The 23,218-nt window shown below is 46.9% G+C and overlaps 1 protein-coding gene across 2 annotated transcripts in view; it reads left to right on the forward strand.

Moving 5' to 3' along the window:
* COQ8A (coenzyme Q8A) overlaps window positions 1-23,218 on the forward strand; it is a 49,204-nt gene extending 25,986 nt beyond the window's left edge. For both annotated transcript variants that reach the window (XM_074897325.1, XM_074897326.1), the window contains exons 6-15: window positions 6,931-7,053; window positions 10,932-11,017; window positions 12,138-12,278; window positions 13,470-13,551; window positions 16,616-16,709; window positions 17,587-17,728; window positions 19,601-19,708; window positions 20,451-20,516; window positions 21,274-21,360; window positions 21,831-23,218. In XM_074897325.1, the coding sequence (XP_074753426.1) occupies window positions 6,931-7,053; window positions 10,932-11,017; window positions 12,138-12,278; window positions 13,470-13,551; window positions 16,616-16,709; window positions 17,587-17,728; window positions 19,601-19,708; window positions 20,451-20,516; window positions 21,274-21,360; window positions 21,831-22,124 (1,223 nt within the window). In that variant the 3' untranslated portion in view covers window positions 22,125-23,218. The remainder of the gene's footprint in view (window positions 1-6,930; window positions 7,054-10,931; window positions 11,018-12,137; window positions 12,279-13,469; window positions 13,552-16,615; window positions 16,710-17,586; window positions 17,729-19,600; window positions 19,709-20,450; window positions 20,517-21,273; window positions 21,361-21,830) is intronic.

Consider the following 23,218-nt stretch of genomic DNA (forward strand, 5'->3'; position numbering starts at 1 on the left):
GGGACAGTGAGGCAGGCAGAACAACAGGGGGATGTGGGTAGTTTTCTATTTTTAACATAATCCTTCTCCACCTCCGGACTCTTTCCACTTAAGTACACCACAACCTCACTATTTTGACAGAAGTCAGAAGTATATGCAAGAGAACAAGTTTATGGCAACAAAATTCCTACAGCTTACTTTGCCATAGCTACCCATGAATTTGAATACTATACCTGTGCCTGCTCTTGGATTGTCTTGGTCTAACAAGTTTTTTTTTAAACTGTTCAGTGCAGCCAGGTAGTTCTATCGGTACAGAAACTGTAGGTGAACCCTTATGTCTGAAAACTTAGTTGTTAACGATTGCAGTCTTTGAAATTTAAGGATGTTCTGCCTAGTAGGAACTCGAAGGATAGCTTCTCTCTTCAGGGAGAGACAGAGCACTTTATTACATATTAAATGTCAATTTTTTATTTCCAGTATTTTTTTTTTTGGTCTTCTGAAGGATTCTCATAGTGGGTCAAAAGACTACACTGTGCAAATTGACCCAATGTTGTTTTCTTCCCAGCTTGTTTGAAGTTGGAGGTAAAATGTCCCTAAGTTGTACCTGGCCATGTCATAGTGGCTTTCTTCTAAGTTGGTCAGATAGGTGATATTGAATGGTTGTGTGCAGGTAAATGTTTTAGGGTATAGAAAGGACATGACATTCTTTCCTATAAAACGTGAGATTACTCTAAAGCTCACAGCTCCATTCACTTGTTTCTAGTTCATTAAAAGCTTTGGTGGGATACTATAAAATGTAAAGTTTTCTGTTACAGGCTCTTTGGTCTTCATCTGTTCTCTCTGGTTTGGCTAGTATGTTTGTGTGTTTAGATTATTTCCAGTAATTGGAGAGATCTGACAAAAGGGCTAAGGATTTGCAGCTAGAGTTAAAAATTGTTTCTATTTCAGAAGTGTTGCTTTGAGATAATGACAACTGCTGGGTCCTTGTAATTTTACTCTGTGGCCAGTAGTACTCTACTATTGAGGCCAGCTTGTGTCTTCCCCTGGTCGTCTTTGGGGGTAGGAGGGGGATGGAAACTGAGAAAGTGTGAACCTCTATTCCAGGAGGTACTGGAGTGGATAAAAGTGAAGAGATTTGGTGATGGTGGTGGTAGATTTAAAACAAACAAACTAACCAACCACAAAAAACCCCATCCAAACAAAAAGCACCACAATTTAATCAGCCCCCAAGCCAAAATCCAGCATCCCAGCAGATGAAACACATTCCCTGGGTGTGGGGGACAGGGTCAAGGGAAGGGTTGTGTGCCACCCTGGACACTGCTTGTTAATCCTTGTATCTTTGTATTCCCTGTACAGCTAGGCAATGCAGAGCAGCCCAGCAGTGAAAAAGAATCCCTGGCAAAGAGCTGTTGTTTCTCTTCATGAGCCAAGGTGTTTGAGGCTGGGTGGGTTTCTATGCTGTGATTTAAAAGCATGCATTCAGGCAAACGTGGCCCATCCTGTAGAGAATCCTTGAACTCTTTTGCTTTCAGCGCTTGTGATGTTTGACAGGTTTTTCATACCTGTTGGAAGTTGATTATTTGCTTTGCTTTTAATAGAGGAGGAATTGCACAACTGTTGGTATTTCTTTGCTTGCCAGATTATTTTCTAATTGGGCACACCCCAAAGTAAAAACATAAGCTTGCAGAGCTATGAAATTTGAAGGAATAACGTGAGCTTTGTTTCTCTTCCTCACAGCATGAGAAAGGATTCTTTAGAGGGCAACAGATGCTTTTTCCTTGCAATAGAGCAATTGCACCTTCAGACTCTTTTTTTTTTTCTTTTTTTTCTTGCTAAGGAATGATTATTCCCCTGTAACTATAACTTGGTGCCAGAAGTCTGCTCTGCAGCCTGAGTCATGCTTTGGCAAGAGTAATTTTCTTGAACAAACCTTGATTAAAGAATAAGGCACTGAGGGCTGCTGACTTCAATGTTAGACAAGAGAGTTGGAAAATCACCTGACTTTTAACTGTCTTGCTTTCATTCTTGTTTCCTCTCTTGCTGTCAAGTCTGCTTAGATAAAAGCTTGGAGCAGTGGTGATGCTGTAAAGGAGAAGGGTAGTGGGATTGAGAATGGGCCAAGAGCTGCAAGTATTGAGGTGACGCACAAGTAGCGTCTCTGTGTTTCAGCCCTCATACTCTCTTGGAGCATCTCAGGCCAAGGACATAGGAAAGTCTCCAGGTGACTCAGCTATAGCCTCTAGCTAATGTCCTTGGATGTGTTTTCCACAGGATTTTTTACAGTGGTGGGTAAGGCTGCATGGATGAGAACTCTCTCCATGGGCTCTGCCCCTGCAGAAATGCATTGCAGAGGATATGTACGCAGTTTTGAGTCCAAGATTCCATCATCTTACTGTTCTTCTGGCAGTACCAGCCTTAGCTGTTCCTGGGGGAAGTCTCTTGATGTAGGTACCTCTACATTTCTTTAAAAACACCTGTGCACCCTTTTCATGATTTCAGCTTGAGGCATTTGTGTCCAAGTTTTCTGGCTGCCAGCACCATAAGCTCAGGCTAAGACCTGTTGAGAATGACATATTGTCCTGTTCTCTGGAAGCTGTTAGAGGATGTCTCTTCTCTCCCCACTGCTGCAATATTAATAGTAGCTTGGCACTTCAAACTTAAACAAGTAGGATGTGTATATGCCTAAAGGCATGACTAAGAATTTCATACTCTAACATCCAGAAGTAATGAGAAAGAGCCTTCTCTTAGTTATCCTCCTCTTCTCTAGTCAGTACGAATGAAAGTGTCTTCACGCTTTTAAAATGGGGCTAGAAACTCCTGAGCTACAAGTGATCCTAGTAGCATGGCTTGTACTTCTTTCCATTAGTATTATTAAATGGAAGGACCACAAATACTCTACTGCATGTTCTCTGGCAACTGCGCTAGTGCTGATCTGTCTTTTCCTGTTCAATTTTCCCATCCTTGTTTAGTAGCCACAGGGCTCTTCTCTCACTGCCTCGGATTGTCTCTATTTCCATAAACAATTCACTAAAGAGATTTATCCTAGAACAAAGAAGTCTGGTGCAAGTGTTTGTGAATTTTTCCCTTCTCCATCCAAGTCCAATGTCCTGGACACAAATTCTTTCCACTGCCAAATTTCTGTGAGTAGGTGCCGGGTTTGGTGGTTGTGGGTTTTTTTGTTTGGTTGGGGTTTTTTAAGGGCTTGAGAGTCTAATGCTGCCCTCTACGTTCTTTAAGTGGTTTGCTCATCTTATTTTTTAAAAAAAGAGGATGGCTGTACTTGATTTCCAGTGGGAATTTTCTCATTAGGCTGATGTAGCTAATTAAAAGTAATCTCCTCAGTCACTAGTGACTTTGATGGCAGGCTCAGTATTTTAAGTGTGTATCTAAAGTGCAAGGCTGACACGGGGTGGGTATGGGAGGGCAGAATAAATTTCCAGGAATAAATATGAAAGAGTGCCCAGATAAATAGCTGTTATTACTAGTAAAGAGATTCTTGGTTCAAGGTCAACTTTGTAACTTATTAATGACCTGTACCAGGCCGTTCTACTAGGCACTGTGCAAAAGCCAGGCTGGGGTTGGCAGCCCGCCTAGGTTTGAATGTAAAGTTGTTTTCTCTTGAAAAGGAATAATGCAGTCTCCTTGAGTTGCCAGTCTGAAGTGCTCAGTCTATGTTCTTGACTGTTCCTTTGCCCCAAAGTTTGTGTGTGAGGTGGTCCTAAAACCAAATATACACAAAGTCCAGTGGCTAGTTCTCCATTTGACAGTAGCAAAGGAAGTGGAAAAGCAGTGATATAGTTGTGAGATGCACACAGATTTGGAAGGGTTCATGCTGGTTCTGGGTTTGGAATGGAAAACATGGGTGAAGCACTCCTGAGGAGCTCTGCTGTGGAAGCGCTGACAGGCTCCAGGCACCATGGGTGCAGGAACCTTCATTTCTGAGGTCTGCTTGTTGCCACAGCTTGTTTAGATGTGACTTGTATTTCCCTGTTTTTCTTTCCCTGATGTAGGTAAAAAAACCCACACACAAAAAGCTCTGTGATCTTAAGGTGGGGAGGAAATAGTTTGTAGAATCAAAAGGTACCTGCTGTTTTTGGGAAAAATAACTTACTGCAAATTGGCATATTTCGACATAAACTTGTGCTGGGTTTTATCTCCCTTTCCACCTAGCCTTGGAAGCCTATGTCTGTTTTCTCTCCTCTTGCCCACTTACATAATTCTGCTTTTGACTCTTGCTTTCTTTCTTGTTCATGCCCACTTTTAATAGTGTAAACAGGCAACAGCAGCTGCTCACGTGTTGTTGGGCTGCCTAGTGATCAGGTAGTGCCCCTGTGGGGTTGACTTCAGTGAGAAGCATGCCAGGAGAAGAGGATGAGGAGTGCCCGTGTTTGGCTCTTGCTCTGATAAGACTCTTTAAAAATTGTCAGGGTTCATTGGCTTCTGGAGGTGACTTTAATCATTAACTAACTCCTTTGTCCTGCTGCAGAATGTTTTTGTGTGCAGGTGGTATGAAGGAAGGTAAGGCTTTGACTTGTACTTTCCCTAGCTCCTGTGTGTTTGATGGAGCTTATTTGAGGGATTATTTGTCTCATCATTGCTAAGGACACAGTTTTCCTGATGGGACGGTTGATACAGGATTGTTGAGAGCAAGAGCTCTGTTAGATGGCTCCCAGCACTCTGCTCTCCAGAGCCAGCTTTTCAAGTGGGAAATCCTTCTACCCTGGAGAGCTCTACCTATTCAGTTTCTCAGACTCCTTACATTTAAGATCCAGAGCAAAATGTACTCTGAGGATTGCTGTGTGATGCAGATGGTGACTTCTGGGCCCCTACTGCTTCTCTGCACCTTGCTCTTGAGAGCAGGATAGTTGTCCTGTGTACTCCCTCCTGGTGTGTTTATGCCTCTTTTTTTCATGTGCATTCTTTACTTAGGACAGGGATTTGTACAGATAGATGTCTCACATGCAGTGCTATCTTGTAATCCCACACAACAGGTAAAGGAAAGATAGAGGGGTCTGGAGGACAGGGCCTGATACCTCTGTGCACTGCCAGTGGAGAGTTTGGCAGTGTCACTTCTCTAGGGAAAGCTTTGTAAGCCAGCTAGCTGTTTGCAGGGTCTGAAGGGTGCCTGTCAGATCAGTAACATGCTTAGCACCTAAAGAAAGTGGTACCAAGTTGTGTGAGCTACCAGAGTTTAGGCAGCAGCTACTTCAGTCTGACTTTTCTTTTTCCTGTCCTCTGGCCAGTCTAAGCTTCCTCTGTATACCTTCTTGAGAGTGAGATGATCTCTTGCAGCGGTGTATATGACACACCAGTAATTTCCATCTGCCTGAGATCTTCAGGGCTGTTACAGCTCCTGTGCCTTTTCGGGCCCTGCTTGTTGTATATAGGGGCTTCAGCTGTTCTGTGCTTAGTATCCTTTTGTCTGAAGTGTTGGAAAAAAAAGTAGCTTCAAGATGAGCATACTAGCTGTGGATCCTGCAGCCTGGCTGTAAGACTTGACCTTCCTCCTGCTTGGCTCTGCATCACTAGAAGCAGATCTGCAGCCCCAAGAGAAGTGGTTGGCGGGTGCCTGCCTGCCCTTTCTGTCCCTGCTCTACTGGGCATTGCACTGGAGAAAGTTTTGGGTTGCATCTCCCAAAGGGACCACAAAATGGAATCACGGTCTCCTTCCCTCTCCCTTAAAAAAACAAAATAACAAACAATCAAAACAATCAAGCAAAAAACAATGAAAAACCTGGAGGGGAAGTGCTTCTTATGCCCCATAAAACCCCCATTGCATACTCAGAACTGTGGCACTGGCATGTAGATGGCTGCAATGACCACTTAGTGAGCCTGTCCGACATCAGGCTTTATCTGTTCTTGGGGACAAAAATACGTGAGTGTGTATTTTGGGCCTTGTTCTGTGCAAGCTGTTTGCATGACTGCTGATGGTAGTAAGGACAGAAGGATTTGGCCTCCTCCCTGCACAGTCTCCCGTGTGAAGTCAGAACAAGCGACTAGTTAAATCGAGAGGTTCTAAGGGCAGCATCTTTCTCAGTAGCAAGCCACTCGTAAGAACATGGCAAGGAACACCATGCATGCATGAGGATACAAAGGGGAAAAAGTTTGGCAATCTTGACAACAGGAATTAATTTTTCCTCCGGCACAACTGTCCAAGAAGGGCATGGTATCACAGATGAGTGTGCCTTCTGGGCTGCTTCTGTGAGGACTATCTGCAGCTGCCCTGGATTTAATTAACCCTCATCATGGATTTGCAATCTGCTGCTTTTTTTGAAATGCTGTATGCAGCCATGGTGTCTTGGGGTTATGCTATTTGGTTTGATTAGAAAAGAAAGTTGCTGTGGACTTGAAGATGTGAAAGCTGTGCCTGCTTTCTACAGATTTCTAATGCACACACTGATGTGCAATTGCACAGCAGCATGTGTGTACATGAACATATGTGTTTTGGGCAACAATTATTTGGTATGAGAAAAGAGGTTTGGTGTGAATCCCTGCTTCCACATTAAGAAGTGCTAGCATGTTCTCAGTCTGTGCCAGTGTGCTGTCAAGGCCTTTGACGATTCCCCCTCACTGTGGCTCAGCCCTGCTGCTCTTCTGGGGCTAGTGCTGTGCTGCAGCCTACAGTGTGGGACTTGAGAGACCTTTATGTAGTGTTCTAGGCTGAGCTAGCTGGTACAGTGAGTTCAAGCATCAACATCTGCCCAGGATCCTGGACAGTTTGCATAGCGGCACAGACATTCATAGAAGCTGTTACTTGCTGCTGTTGGCCCTCAAGCCAGCAATGTCAAAGTTGTCATAAGACATGTACAACTTCAGTGAAGGCACTGTGTAGTCCTAGTTTGATTTCTCTGGGGAAGAAAAGTCTCCTGTTGAATGTGGGCTAATATGATGAAGTGAGCTTGCTGCGATGAGGGTGTTCTTTATCCATATGCTTTCTCTCCTTGCCCTCAGGAAAGAAAGCGGTGATGGATTCTAGCCCATTCCTGTCAGAGGCCAATGCAGAAAGAATCGTGAGAACCTTGTGCAAGGTCCGGGGAGCAGCACTGAAGCTGGGACAGATGTTAAGCATTCAAGGTAAGTGGTAATATAGGTCCTCAGCTATCCTCCTTAGTGCTGCTAGGTGAGGCATTTGATTTCTTTTGATACATGTTCAGCTCTCTAGAATCAGTGTCAAGTGAATGTGGAGAGACTAGACTAGTGACTTTCTCATGTGAGAGCACTTATGTTTGATTCATTCAGTCTAATCACAGTATGAAATAACTAGATTTGTGCACTATATACCACCATTTCCCCAATCTCCCTGTTGTCAGGCACACAGCTGGAATTGGTTGAAAATAAGGTGACACTGTCAATTTTAATGCATGTGTTAAAAGCAGTTGTTGTGAAGCAGAGCTGTATTTCACTCTGCACGCAGTTGTCCTGCTAGGAATGAGGACAACAAGAACATGATCCTGTTCTTTGCTCACCAAAAGTGGTTGAGGTTGTATCTGCAGCCCTCTCCCATTATAGCACCCTGTTCGTGGCTTACATGCTTTGTTGACACGGAAGCTTTGCTGGAAAGGCCAGTACAGCTGATAGTATTATCAGGTATAAAACACCGTTTTTTATCTTGAAGATACTTCAGACTGGTAGTTAATCCATCAGGCTCTAAAGTCAGTGATCACAGGTGAAGGCATGAGTGACATCAGTGTCTGCACTGAACTGTTAGGTTACTCCTGGAAGACAGCAGGTGTCCTGAATTCAAACCTTATCTGGACCTGTCCACTTTGCCTTCCTGCCCAACTTGATAGGGAAGGAAAGAACCAGCCAAAAATAGCTGTTACACTTGTCTGGAAACAGCTTTCAAGATGTCACTGAAACAGAGTCAGTGTCTGAGTGTTTGAAGTACTCGGCTTTCTTGGCTTGTGCTTCTACTTAAATTTTTGTAGGTGTTGACCGATGATCTAGTGTTGTATTAAATAACTTGGGCTAGCCAATAAAGCAAGACCAGCTCCCTGTTCCAGAGAGCCCCAACTGTGGCATTTCATCGTTCTTCACTTGCTAATCACTTGTTTTAGGTGCATGCCAGGCTGATGGCAACATGAACAAAGCTAGGTAGGAGGCAGCAGCTGCTCTGTAAAGGCTGCAACCCATATGCTGCTTTCTCACCCCCTTGAAACTGCCAGATGCCAAAGACTAATGGTTCACAGCGCAGATCCAGGAGGAGCTCTTGTGCTCCTTGCTTTGTGGCCAGTGTGTGGGGTGAGTGAGCCATGTCGGGGAATCAGCTCAGAAGTTAACTTGTTTGCCATAGGTGGGAATTAATTTAAAATTCTCAGACACTATTGAGTTGCACCTGATATGTGCCCGGTGCCCAGAGCCTGGTCCCAGCTGCTCCAGGCTTGGATGTGAGTGAAGAGGGAATAGCTGTGAAAGGCCAGCTCTGAGGAGCAGAAGTGTTCTGTGTCTTTGTCACTTGCCTAATGTCTCCTAATGTTACTGAGCTCTGGCCAGCATGTTAAACACTTGCCAATTGACTTCACTTGGGTATCAAGAACATACAGGACTTTAGCAACCTCAGTGGTGCTGCCCAGCCCTCATTTGACTCCTGTGTTGAGTGCATGGACTGCTGCAATGCCTGGCGAGAACACAGGCCCTGGTAACCTTGCTGAGGGACAGTCGTGGTGGAATAATAGACACTTTCAACAGTGTGGAGTATCGGGTTCTTGGGTTGGACAGGTGGGTTTCATGCAGTTTCTGCCACTTCATGGGCTTCTCTGTGGTGTGGTGAGTTTTTGCATTGGCTGCTTCTATTAACAGGGATGTGTACTAATTGAGCACAGGGGCTCTGTGTTGACTTGTCCAGGTCCAGCTGACCACCTGTGAGCTAAACCATCCAGAAGTTACAAAGCAGTGTCCTTAAAAACCCTGGTGTCTGCTTCTGGGAGTCAGTGGATTTGTTAGGGACCCACATCCCTGAAGGTCATGCACAGAAAGGATGTCAAGGGCCCAAAATCATCCTATGTTCTGGTGTGTGTGCTCTGGAAGATGTTGGAAAGGCAGCTGCGTTTGTCAGTTGAGTGCCCTGCCTTGACTCTTGCTTTGTGTTTTCTTCCGGTAAGGTCTCATCAGTTTGCCACAAAGATGTATAAACCTTGTTCATCAGCATGTTGTAAGCCTTGTTTTATCAGAGTTGCCTCTGCAGCATGACTGATTTTTAACGTTGCTGCTGAGTTTCTGTACAGTTAACCTGGACTTGCAGGTTTCTTGGCTATTTGACATTGCTCTCAAGAACAAAATAGTAGTGGTCAAGCAGCCTCAGTTAAAAATCCCTTCTCAGACTAAAGGTTGAAATACCTTGTGAGTGTTTTGGATGTCAGCAATAAGCAAAATAACAGAAGTTGATCTTAAATGACTGTGGCAGACCCTGGTAACTTGAAACAAATGGCTTCTTGGGGAGCAGGAGTCAATTTTAGTGAGGTGCCTTCTCTTTCTGCACAGTCATCCTAGGAGGTGCAGGTTATCATGCTTACAGCATGGTGGCCAATACTTTCACATACTCCTGAGAACAGTTTTTGTAATGTTCAGAGGCTTGGCAATGATATACCACTGACAACAGAGCAGAAGTTTCTGTCAGGATTTGGAATGGACATGCAAATGCAATGTCTAGTTGTCTTGCAGGGTTATAGCATCAGAATAGGAGTATTACTTGCCTGTTAAACTCTGACTTGCAGTGACAGAATGGGAGCTCCTCTTAATTCCACAGTGGGGTTTTGTTAGTACTTTTAAATACTGCTCATGGCTTTGGCGGGAATTTCTAAACAATGCTGTGAGTGTTAATGTCATGTCTCTGCATTATGTATCTTTTTCTTGCCATTCCTTTTCATCCTGTTTCCCAGGACAGTACTCATAAGGTAGCTGTGTGTTTCTTGTTTCCTGGGATAGATTTATGGCTGTAAATGCTTCTGTACATGCAGATAAATGATAGATTTTTATTTGAATGTCACAAGTGCATGTGCAGGTTGAGTTCTCAAGATTAAGGCTGGTAGCCTGGACTTTTTCAGTGTCTGGAGAGCAGCAGATAAATCTAATTCCTCCATAATCCTTTATGGAATGAAAAGTTTGCTAGAACTGGTGGCTTTTCTCTGAGCTGTTGTCAAAGCCTTTGCTCAAAGGAGAGGACTAATCTTTCAAGATGCCTCTACCCCCTCCTCTTATGAGTGTAAATATTTGCTTGCTAAATCCTTCTGACTCTTAAAATAACTTTTGGCTCAGCTCTGTTTTCTTCTGCCCACTTGTAGTTGATTTGCATTTGGGTAGTTGTTTACCTCAAGATGCTGAATCTTGATTTCTGAGTTCAATACTCTACTCCCTGACACAGTGTCCTCTCCTAGACCTGAATGCTGTACTGCTGTCAGCAAGAAGATAGGCTAGTGGATGACAGAGCTAGTGTGTGTGGAGTGCTCTGCTCTTGGGTTTGTGCAACCTGCCATCACACCAAAAGCCTCCATGCTGTGCAGAGCTGCCTGCTGCTCTTGGCAGTGCGGCAGGACAAAGCCGGGGAGCACTATGCTTTCTAGTGTAGTCAATCTTTGTCTTTCCCTTGGTAATTGGGAGTGGGTGCACAGAAACTTTCTTCTGATGCAGGAAGTTTAGGTGATGTTTGGGTAATATGCAGGCTTTTTGCAAGAGTGAAAAGGAAGGACTAGCTTTTTCTCTTTATTTTGCTACTTGTGCACAGGACTTCTGTTTGCCTCATTTTTAAAGGTGTGATGCATTAGGAGGTGTGCCTCAGGTGCTACTTCTGGGTGTGGAGAGTTTCTGAACTAGAATTATTTCCAAAACCTTCATTGGGGTATGCTTGGGGGCAGGACATCCTGGCTTGTCTGAATGCAGGTGCATGTTTCTTTGTGTGCTGAAGATCTGGAGAATGCAGTGCCTGCACTGACTGCTGTGTGCTTTTCCATTGGCAGATGATGCCTTCATCAACCCTCATCTCCAGAGGATTTTTGAGCGTGTCCGTCAGAGTGCTGACTTCATGCCAATAAAGCAGATGATGGTGAGGAATACTCCTTCCTGCTTATCAGGGGAAGAGGGACAATAAGAGAATAAATTTCACCTGCGACATACCCCAGTAAGGGAGGTGGATGGGGATTTTAAAGAGTATTCTTTCAATAAATGTTGCACATTTTCAATTGTGGGTAACATCCGGTTCCTTATCTCAATTATGTGCTGCCTTTTCTCTCCAAAATGCTGAAGGCCAGCAACAGAGGGGGAAAAAATGTGGGGTTTTTGTGTCCCGATAGTGTGCTGATGGAACAGGATGTTGCATACAAATATGACTATAGGGTCTTGTTGAATGTTGCCTCTTCTTCTGTTTCCTGTTTCTCGCCTTTCTTATGGATGTTAATTTAGTGTCTAAAAGTGCTTACATCCCACTTTAGAAACAGACTTACAAGCCTTAATCTGATGGAAAATAAACAGCAAGTTTGTCCTTACGTTTTTGGTTAAATCTAACCCAATATCAAGAAAAGCCAGAACGAAGCAAACAAAGTTTGCTTTCCCCAGTGTACGTGTTCTTTCTTTCTCTCTACTTCCCTCTGTAAATTAAGATGTGAAGGGTGCTGCAGAAGAAATTGCCAGCACTACTTGTCTTCTGAAAGACATTGAGCAGAGCCAGAACTTAAATATGGCAGTCTGGCAATGTAGCAAAAAAGCTGTTAAAGCAGGCTGTGATGTTTAATTGTCAATATTGCCTTAAAGAGAGTCACTCTTGCATGTGTGGATTGCTTCTGTTCAGCTTGGCAGCGTAATGAAAGAGGAGAGTTATCTAACTCCTTGCTCATTTTCTGGAAGATAACAAGTGGCACCAAAAAGGGGACTTTTGTATTGCGAAGGCAGTGGTGTTTGTGCTCAAGATCTCTGTCCTTTAGGCCAGAGCAACAAAGCCTCACACAGCTCTGATCAGCATCTGTTTCGCACTGGGGGAGCACTGCTGGCTGGACCATTCCTTGCAATGGTGTGCAGTGATGAGGGAGGGAGGACAAATCTAGAAAGCAGGATATAGGTACTCAGAACTACTGTAGGGTGTGTGAGTCACCTTAGAGGATCATAATTTCCAATAGCGAAAATCTTAAATCTTTGCTTCCCATACCCTGATGCTTTCTTTTTATTTGTAGAAAACTCTGAACAACGATCTTGGCCCCAACTGGAGGGATAAACTGGAGTCCTTTGAAGAACGCCCCTTTGCTGCTGCTTCAATTGGTCAGGTTCACCTGGCACGCTTGAAAAACGGGAAAGAAGTTGCCATGAAAATCCAGGTGGGCTTTAGAGACCAGCCTTGTCTCTTGTCTGTGCCCCATAGAAGGGCAGGGGAGCTGCATAAATATTTCTTACTTCTCTAGCAGTAAATATATTTTTAATGCAAGTGAAAATTTGAGTCCAGCAGTATCTTGCCTGGTGCAAGCAGAAGGGAGGGACAGAAAAGGTTCTGCAGCTTGAGCCAGTCTCTTGACTCCAGATGAGCAGGAGATGTCTCATAAGTAATCACTGCAGCATGGGGATAATGGTGGCAAGAGCTTGTAGTTTTAGGGCTGTGTGTGAGTGTCCTATCTGCTTCATAGATCAGTCCCCTCTCTGGAATGTACACATGCCCCTTTCTGGCCACAGCCCAAAGTTTAAAGAAGTTTTAAGTGACAAGCAGTCACTGACTGTCGAGCGGTGGCAGTCTGACAATGCAGGAGGGTATTCACCAACTCAAACTAAAGCTGTCAGCAAGTTCAAGCAGGTATTTCTAACAGAATTGAGTTCTGGAGCTAAAACCCCTTGTATAACATTTTTTTTTAATCCAAAGGAGTGAGATCCCTTGCTGACTGAGCAAACTTGGTCATCTGGTTGGTGGTTTTTGTAAAGCGGGGAGACCTAAGAAACAGTACTGATGGGTACTGGGTGTCATCTTCTCAAGCCATTTGTGTCCAAAGTACTCCCTGAAGTTAGGCCAAGGTAAAAGCAATGGAAAGTTAACCCTGTGGCATCATAACACATCTTATTCCACAGCAATATAGGCTGGTTCCCTTCTCAACAGACAAGGTGAGAAGCCCCTGTTTGCCAGAACTGGGCTGGGGCCTCACCGCTGGCCCTACTGCTGTGGATGAAACACTCTGGGGCTGTCAGTGGCATGTGCTTTCAGCAGTGGTAGGGAAATGATTGCCATCTCTGTTGTGAGATTTGTGTGTCTGAGAACCTTTTACGCGTGGAGGAGTCCCTGTCGGAGGATGTGAACAGGCCATTCTGGTTGCAAGGAGCTGCATCTTAGCCTGTGTCTCTTTTCCCCATTTTAGATGCTGGCTTTAAGCTTTTAGAGGAGGGGTGTGTGGCTCAGGTATGCCCTGGTTCATTGCCAGGCTGTGTTTTGGGGGTCAGTGGATGTTCAGCTGGAAGGTATTTTTATCTTAATCTGTGCAACCAGGTCATCTAGTCTCAACACTGCCCTCTCTCATTCTGCCCCACAGTACCCCGGAGTTGCCCAGAGCATCAACAGTGATGTTAACAACCTGATGACTGTCCTGAGCATGAGCAATATTCTTCCTGAAGGTAAAAATATGGAGAGCCTTGGCAGGCCCTGTGTTCCTGCTGGCACACGTTGAGTTCTGCCAACCCTTTCAAGCAGCGCAGTGCATACTTCTCTCCATAAACTGGAGGGAGGAAACGGCCTAAAGGAAACAGTGAAAAGGACTTTAGAATTGCCAAGTCTGCCCAGGAGCAGATCTTCTGCAGGAAGCAGAAGAGGTAGTAGATGTGGACAGTAGGTGCAGGGCCAACTTGGGGAGCCATGCTCTGCTCCCCACTCTTGCTGCGGACCTGCCACTGCCTTCGGGTATATGCCAGTGAAGCACTGGTACTACCCGCTCAGTGAAGCACTGGTACTACCCGCTCAGTGAAGCACTGGTACTACCCGCTCAGTGAAGCACTGGTACTACCCGCTCAGTGAAGCACTGGTACTACCCGCTCAGTGAAGCACTGGTACTACCCGCTCAGTGAAGCACTGGTACTACCCGCTCAGTGAAGCACTGGTACTACCCGCTCAGTGAAGCACTGGTACTACCCGCTCAGTGAAGCACTGGTACTACCCGCTCAGTGAAGCACTGGTACTACCCGCTCAGTGAAGCACTGGTACTACCCGCTCAGTGAAGCACTGGTACTACCCGCTCAGTGAAGCACTGGTACTACCCGCTCAGTGAAGCACTGGTACTACCCGCTCAGTGAAGCACTGGTACTACCCGCTCAGTGAAGCACTGGTACTACCCGCTCAGTGAAGCACTGGTACTACCCGCTCAGTGAAGCACTGGTACTACCCGCTCAGTGAAGCACTGGTACTACCCGCTCAGTGAAGCACTGGTACTACCCGCTCAGTGAAGCACTGGTACTACCCGCTCAGTGAAGCACTGGTACTACCCGCTCAGTGAAGCACTGGTACTACCCGCTCAGTGAAGCACTGGTACTACCCGCTCAGTGAAGCACTGGTACTACCCGCTCAGTGAAGCACTGGTACTACCCGCTCAGTGAAGCACTGGTACTACCCGCTCAGTGAAGCACTGGTACTACCCGCTCAGTGAAGCACTGGTACTACCCGCTCAGTGAAGCACTGGTACTACCCGCTCAGTGAAGCACTGGTACTACCCGCTCAGTGAAGCACTGGTACTACCCGCTCAGTGAAGCACTGGTACTACCCGCTCAGTGAAGCACTGGTACTACCCGCTCAGTGAAGCACTGGTACTACCCGCTCAGTGAAGCACTGGTACTACCCGCTCAGTGAAGCACTGGTACTACCCGCTCAGTGAAGCACTGGTACTACCCGCTCAGTGAAGCACTGGTACTACCCGCTCAGTGAAGCACTGGTACTACCCGCTCAGTGAAGCACTGGTACTACCCGCTCAGTGAAGCACTGGTACTACCCGCTCAGTGAAGCACTGGTACTACCCGCTCAGTGAAGCACTGGTACTACCCGCTCAGTGAAGCACTGGTACTACCCGCTCAGTGAAGCACTGGTACTACCCGCTCAGTGAAGCACTGGTACTACCCGCTCAGTGAAGCACTGGTACTACCCGCTCAGTGAAGCACTGGTACTACCCGCTCAGTGAAGCACTGGTACTACCCGCTCAGTGAAGCACTGGTACTACCCGCTCAGTGAAGCACTGGTACTACCCGCTCAGTGAAGCACTGGTACTACCCGCTCAGTGAAGCACTGGTACTACCCGCTCAGTGAAGCACTGGTACTACCCGCTCAGTGAAGCACTGGTACTACCCGCTCAGTGAAGCACTGGTACTACCCGCTCAGTGAAGCACTGGTACTACCCGCTCAGTGAAGCACTGGTACTACCCGCTCAGTGAAGCACTGGTACTACCCGCTCAGTGAAGCACTGGTACTACCCGCTCAGTGAAGCACTGGTACTACCCGCTCAGTGAAGCACTGGTACTACCCGCTCAGTGAAGCACTGGTACTACCCGCTCAGTGAAGCACTGGTACTACCCGCTCAGTGAAGCACTGGTACTACCCGCTCAGTGAAGCACTGGTACTACCCGCTCAGTGAGGTGGGAAGTGCACTCGTGCTGGTTCTTCCTGGCCATGAGTAATATCCCCTTGTCCTGTAGCTCTTTATAGTGAAGGACCTATGGGACTATTGGCAGAGTATAAAGTGTTTGGGTATACTCACTTTTGATGGCTTTCTAGGCATGAAGTGTGGGCAGGTTAGGTAGTCTTGCTTTGTCCTTGTTATTTTCTGGTGCATTTAGCAGAACTCATTCTCCGTGTATCCTGTAGTCCTCCATGTCTGCCATTCTCTGCTCTTCTCAGTCATTCTCTGTTCTTCCCAGTCAGAGTTGTGGAGAACTGTTAAGACGTGGAGCTTGCCTAATATCCCAGCACACAGATAAGTCCCTTTTCCCACAGGGAATGCAGGACTTACTACTTTTTTTTCCCCGATATCTGCCTGCAGCAGCTGTAAATCTTAGTGGGACTGTACAAATACGGCTTTAAAATCAGGCTGGGTGCTGACCAAACCCGGGACCATTCTCTGTGGTGGCTGGGCAGGGCCCTGCAGAGGCTGCTGCAGTCCTGGCCGTGTCTGACCCAAGGAGTAGATAGGTTTTACAGCTCCAAGACTGAGAAGACCAGACTTGGCAACTCAGGCCCTGGCTGCATGCTGCTGCAGTTCACTGTCTTAGTCATGCTGGCTGTTTCTGCCTGGCAGTGCCTGCTCCCAATTGTAGGCAGATACGGTTTGGAGCCTTTTTTGCTGCTTTTGCCCAGGCTGGTGTTTGGTGCTTCCACTGCTTGGTGTGTGTCTCTGCACAGCCATGCCAATACCAGGAGCTGACAGCTTGGGCTTTGGGGTGGGAGCCGGGGGAGGATGGAACCCTACTGTACAAGAGCAGTGTGGATCTACCTTGCTTTAGGAATAGCTGCATAGCCTTGGCCTAGAATTACCCACAGAACCTGTATCTAGTTGGAAATATACTTTGGGTCTCTGAGCTGAAGAGTACAAGAGGCCTCAGCTGGCTGGATAGCAAGTTGCTCCTCAGCTGCAGCTCTGGGAAGCTTAGCCTGAGAGGCTCCTTTTTTCTAAGCCTACTTTCTTTTCTGCTGTTTGACTTTCAGGTTTATTCCCTGAGCATTTGATTGAAGTCCTGAGCAGAGAGCTGGCCCTGGAGTGTGACTACCAGAGAGAAGCTGCCTGTGCAAGGAAATTCCAGTATGTTCACACCATTGCTTCAATTCCACCCATTTGTGTGTGTGTGTGTGAAACACAGGAGAGGTTGCTTAACTTGTGGGACAGTAGGGAGATGAATGCCATGCCCTGGGATGCAGAATAGGTGAAGGGTGTGTGTTAGTGGCCTGAGCTGTTGACTAGCAGTATCACATTGTCTCAGCTAGGTGTGCTTTCAGTCAGCTGAACTGTGATGCTAATAATGAAGCATGGGGATGAGGCAGGTGGCTGCTATCCTCTCTCCTTTAGTGTGAATCTGTTTTACCCCATGGGAAGGCACTGCACTAACTCTTGAGGCCAGGTTGCAGTGCTGTTCTGTGTACTCCTATGGCAGCCTGTTGTAAGCTGCTCCTATCCTTTGGTCTAGGAGGTTTTTCAGTTCAGCCCTCTTACAGCATTTAGCACCACCAGCACTGCCTGCTCCCTTGTTTTGCCTTGGCAGTGGGGACTGTTTTTACACAAAAGCAGGATGAGGGATAGCTGCTGGAGGCTGGATGCCCCTCCTGTCCCTCTGCAGAACTGCCCCTGTGGCATTTCTCCCCTTGGAAAAGGCCTATTGCTTCCATGTGTGTAGTCTGGCCCTGAAGTGGGGTGAGCAAAGGAGCCCAGTGCCCTTTGATGTACCAACCTGGAGCCCTCCTAATGTCTCTGCTCTGGCAGGAGATGTGACCACAGGAGCCGGCAGCAGCTGTAAGTCACTGGCATGGTTTCTGGTGACCTGATCCCTACTGTAACTGCTGAGGAAAACGGCTCCTGGCAGCCACAGCCAGCGTGTGGGGAGAGGGGGTGTGAAGGGTCTGCGTGCTGTGCAAAGTGCTGCGGAGGGTTCCTAACCTTTTCCTCTCCTTTCTCTATCCCCTAGGGAGCTGCTGAAAGACCACCCCTTCTTTTACGTACCAAGAGTAGTGGATGAGCTGTGCAGCAAGCATGTTCTGACCACAGAGCTGGTGTCTGGCTTTCCCTTGGATCAAGCTGTAGGGCTGAGCCAGGAGATTCGAAATGAGGTACTGTGGGGTGGTGGTCTCACCTCACTCAGTGCAGTGCGCTTGGCCTGCCTGGTGACTGGCAGACCAGGGGATGCTTTGTGCAAGGGCAAACCCTGAGCAGTGCAAAGCAGGGCTGGAGTTGGGGACAGCCTGGATCCTCTTGGAAGAATTCTGTGTCATGAATTTGGCAGTGATGTTGCAGTCTCTCCAGGCTGGTGTAGGCCTTGCAGGTGCCAGCATTCAGCAGGGAGGGGGTGAATGGCAAGGGTGGCTGAAGGGGAGGTAGCCCAGCTGTGTAACTCCTAGATGCCCTGTTTCTGATGATCTTATGTCTGGGAGGGATTGTCAGCTAGGAGAGAGGGATCTTGTTTTGTAGCTGCTCTTTTGGGCAGGAGTCCAGAATCATCTCAGTGCAAGTGGTTCGGTGTCATCTCCTCCTGTGGGACTGATCTGTGCTGCACAGGGCTGCTGGAAAAGTACGCCTCAATAAACAGGAGGGGGGATGTGGAGATGGGTAGGCGTTTCTGCTGAATATAGCAAGGGATTGGAGTGTTGTGGTGGGACAAGCAGCTGCTCTAGTAGCAGAAATAACTGTCCTGGTATTTGGATTCTTTTTTTTTTTTGTCTTGGTGCGAGCTGTCAGCTGTTAGCAGGTCACTGGGGAAGAGGGCAGAGTATGTTCCTCTAAATAAACAGATCTGTCACACTGGGCCTGAAGCTATGCCAGAGCTGGCTGCCTGTGACCCCTGCACTGTCTGTTCTTAGGGCTTGTCCCCTCTGATGAGCTGTTGTATCATCAGGGCTGCTTTTAAAAGGCTGTGAGGTGAGGTGTTGCTACAGGAGCCCTTCTTTCCTATAAGCAACTGGCCTGGCTGATCCACAGCCTTCTGACCCAAATGGCAGTGTTGTGTAGCAGGATCTGGCTTGCATTTGGTGCTCTCCTCCCTCCCTCTTGGATATGATGTTTCACTTGGCTTTGCAGAAGCTGAAGAGGGGCAGGATGAGGTTGGTAGTTCTGCTGAACAGGCTTCAGCTTAAACATCCTCATAGGAAAGCTCTGCTGTAGTATGTAATTCTGTAGGGAAGCTCTTCAGGGCCTTCTTCCCCCATGCCTGTCAGTCCCAAGGTGTGGGTCTGCTGCTCCTCCCTCAAGCTGGGTCAGTGCTGAGCCCAGCAGAAGACTTGGCTGAGCAGTACATGGTGGGAGTGTGTATCTAGTGAAGACCTCTTTCAATAATGGTTTGTTCCTAGCTCTGTACATTGTTCGGCAACTTTACAGGAATAGATTCTCCTCTTCATTTTCTTTGGGCCTTTAACTTAAAATGCCCTGAAACTGCATCTCATTTCCCCTGAACCGCACTGGCTTCATTTTGGCCAGGGTCCTGCAGGACTTCCCACCATAGGTAGGCTATAGTGCTCTGCTGTCTTCTGCCACTTCTGCTTCTGGATCCCTCTTTGCACTGTGAAGATGTTCCTTTTGCTCTTGGAGCAACAACGTAGTGCATAGTTAAAATTGGGAAGGTAAAAAGCAGGACCAGGACAAAAGTGACACATGCAGTTGGACGATCCCTGGAACCTGTTCTCAGCTGCCAGATACAGGGTAGCTGCCTCTCTGGAGGCACATCCAGGGGCTGATATGAACTACAGCTCAGGCTGATGTAAAACTTGCATGGCACTTGTGCTGTCTGCTAAGGATGTCCCATGGCTGGTGTGGGCTGGGAGTTGCTGAGAGGTGCTCCCTCACCTCTTCAGAAGTTTTGCTGCATAGAGCAGGTCATTCCTACCAGTGTGGTGATGTGTTCTGTGTTTGCTAATGCCCACTGTAAATTACATGTGTGAATAGGGCTTACTGCCCTCCTGACTTGTTTCTTTCTCCTTTTGCTTTTCAAGATCTGTCACAACATCCTGGTCCTGTGTCTGAGGGAGCTGTTTGAGTTCAGGTACATGCAGACTGATCCAAACTGGTCAAACTTCTTCTATGACCCACAGTTGCACAAGGTAAGCCCATGCAGCTGCTTTTCTGCCTGTACAAGAGCTGGTTCCCCACTCCCAGAGTTTAATGAGCCCTTACTGAGATTCCTTCAGATTCCTGTCTTTGAGCCTTGGGCAGGCAGGACAGTGAAACCTGTCCCTTTGCCACTTGTCCTCTCTTGGTCTGGGTATGAGAGCAGGGCTCCTGTAACCCTGGCTGGCTGCTTGTCTTTGGCCTTAGTTCCAGTCACAGCTACTTCCTGAGCCTTGGGGGCTGTCTTGAAGCTGGTCACTGGGAAGTTGCAGCTGGCAGTGCTCTACGAGGGCACACCTGAGCCAAGGACTCTTTAGCTGAATGCTCTGGTCTTATGCTGTGCAGAAGATAAGGGGAGCAATTGCAGATGTCTTGCTTGTTGGTTTGGCTGCTTGCTTGTGCCCTGCAGGTCAGATGGAATTGCTTGTTCATCCCTGAGGTCTTTGGTGGAAAGTGCTGGGAAAAGGTTCTGTGCTGCTCTTTCTGCACCCAGAAAGCCTGAGCGAAGCATCATCAGCTAAGTGGGTGTGACTGAGCATGGCCATACCTCCTCTGCCATGGACTAGTGCAAATGTTTGTGCTGCTGTCGGGGAATAAAGGAGTTAGGGGAAGCTGAGCTGCAGTAGAAAGGCTTTCCAGTCAGCTGAGCTTCCTGAAGACGTCAGGGGTTGTCTTAAGGTCAGGCTTTACTTGAGTGGTTGACAGTGCAATACAGATGGGTTTGTCCACTTCCAGGTGGCCCTGCTGGACTTTGGAGCAACACGAGGGTTCGATGAGAAGTTCACAGATGTCTACATAGAGGTGAGGACTCGTGCTGTGTCCTGGAGTGCAGTGCTGGGGGGCTTAAGAGTATTTGCAAAATTGTGCTTCTCTTAGCTGTATCACTTTGTACTCGAATCCACTTTGGGTGCAGAGGGAAGCAGGGCTGGAGGCAAGAGAGATCTCTGTTCCTGTTTCATTCCCTTACCATAGCCTTCCCCATGTCTGCTGCAAGCCTCTGGTGATCTGAGTTTGGATGTTTAAATTGTGTGACAAACGCAGAGAACTAATGTTGCTTACTGGGAGACTTGATCTGCAGAGCCTATCGGAGCACTTGGAGTTCAGTGATTCTGATGTGAGGGTATGCGGGAATTGGCTTGTCCTGGTCACTGTCTCTAGCTTCCTTACAGACTGATAAATGTCTGTGAAGTCATATGTGCCTCCTGCGTGATCACCGTGTTCTGCACTCGATAAATCGAGCTGCAGGGGCCAGCAAATGTCACCTAAAGCTGCTCACGGTTGGCTCTACCGTTCTGTTGGGGGAGGGCTGATTGATTTGTGAAGCTTTTTTGATGTCCCTTATGTTCTCTGGGCTATGTGTAGCCCTACTGGGAAGAGCTTTGGAGAGCCGCAGCTGTATCTTTTTGTCAGTAGCTCTTAAACTGGCCAACGTGAAGACGAGGGCAGAGGCAAGGAAGCAAGCGGGCAGCATGTGTACCTGTAGCCTACATAGTAGTCCTGTACTCAAAACGCTTTTCAGTCATCCCCAAGCTCTCCTCAAAGTGTTCCTCCTATTCAGGTAATCAAGGCAGCTGCTGACATGGACAGAGAGAGAGTACTGAAGAAGTCCATTGAAATGAAATTCCTCACTGGCTATGAAGTCAAGGTATGGAGCAGAAGGGTCTGCTTTTAGTGCTGGTCACTGATAAGTTTGTTGTGGGTCTGTGGATTTCCCAGATTTCTTGATGTGGTAAAAGCCAGTGTCAGTCTGAAAGCCCTGATGATGAGGGAGGAGGGAAAAAAGAGGTTGTGGCTTTTGTTCTCTTGCTTCCTTTTGGGAGTGGTAATGATGATACAGCTAGCCCCCCACCACTGTCCTTCCTGCTCTCCCCCAGCAAGACCCTGCAGGTGGTGATGAGTGCTGAAATTTCATGACTGGGCAGATGATCTTCTGGAAGGTTTAGTTGCCAAAACTGTATTAACCAAATATTCATCAGTCTGGGGGCTGGAAGTTACTTTATTGTGGGTATGGCTAGGTATTTCTTCTGAGCTGCTGCTGCTGGCACATTTCTCCTTTTCCTCCCTGGTGATTAAAATGGCCAGTGATGTTATTTATGCCTCTTTCCTTTTGGGCAGGAAATGGAAGATGCCCACTTAAATGCTGTCCTCATCCTGGGAGAGGCTTTTGCATCTGAGGAACCTTTTGATTTCGGCAACCAAAGCACCACTGAAAAGATCCATGGTTTAATCCCAGTCATGCTGAAGCATCGGCTTATCCCTCCGCCAGAGGAGACCTACTCTCTTCATCGGAAGATGGGGGGTTCTTTCCTTATCTGCACCAAACTGAAGGCCAAAATTCCCTGCAAAAACATGTTCCAAGAGGCATATAGCAAATATTGGAGCAGTAGAGGCAAGAAGCCAGAGGAGTAGTAAGAATGAACTAACATGTCTTGTTCTGAGGGCACAGTTCGTCTGAGCCTTGCAGAGAGCGTTATAGTCTCCCATGTGTTGCACCCCAGCTCTCCATCCTCTTGAGATGCAGCAGCCTGTGCTCTGGAAGCCACGTGTGCGTTTCACAAGGACAAAGCTGTTCTTTTGTGCCGTGTCTGTCCTACACTGACTGCCAGTACAGTCTGCAGCTTGCAGGAAACTATCTTCTGTACTGTTTCAAGGCACCAGCTGACTACCTTGAATGCATTTTTAACACTGTGATGATGGCTGCATATTGATTGGGTTTTATAATGAGTAGGGGAAGGAGGACAAGAGCAGAATTTAATACTGAAACCTGTTTGTAACTCTCAAAATTGTTTTTTAAAAACCTTCCCTCGTTCATGCCAAGGTGGAATTTGAGTAGTTTTCATACTGTGAATTAGAATAAAATACCAAGGTGTATGTACCCTACCACAGACACATTCACCACCTCCCCCCATTTTTGTAAGTCACATGGTGGCAGTCTAAGAACCCTCCTGGATTTTCCTAACATTGATTTAATGGAAGCGGGGGGGGGTGTGTGTACATAGGACGAAGTTTTATGCTTTCTGCCTCTCTTTGGCTTGCAAGCTGAACATAGGAACTATTTTAAAAATCTGAGAATTGAGTGCCAATCTCTTAAATACACATGTACACTCACACAACCCATCTTAGTTCTGGGAGTCAAATATGTAATCAACAGCTATTTCTGAGCACAAATAGTGGGACTCTTCACTGTCTGGTAGGTATCAGCTTTCCTGAGGGTGAGTTAGGTAAGCCTCAGCTCTGACAGCAATTGCTTGCTGGACTCCTAACCAAGAACCTAGTGTGTCTGTCTGTTTTCCTGTAACGCAGAACTTAGGGCAAGGCAGACAGATACATAATGTCTCTCATGAGCATTTCAAGCTTTTGCTGAAATGTCACACATGTAAAACCAGATGCACAGTTTTAAACTATTGGAGTCAAGCTAGGAAATTTACTTTCTTAGACTTTTTGTACAAAGCCTGTACCTGTACAACTTCATGATTTAAATAAAAAAGAGCTTGTGCAGTGGG

Source organism: Athene noctua, chromosome 1 (genome assembly GCF_965140245.1).
Source record: "Athene noctua chromosome 1, bAthNoc1.hap1.1, whole genome shotgun sequence".
Classification (NCBI taxonomy): domain Eukaryota; kingdom Metazoa; phylum Chordata; class Aves; order Strigiformes; family Strigidae; genus Athene; species Athene noctua.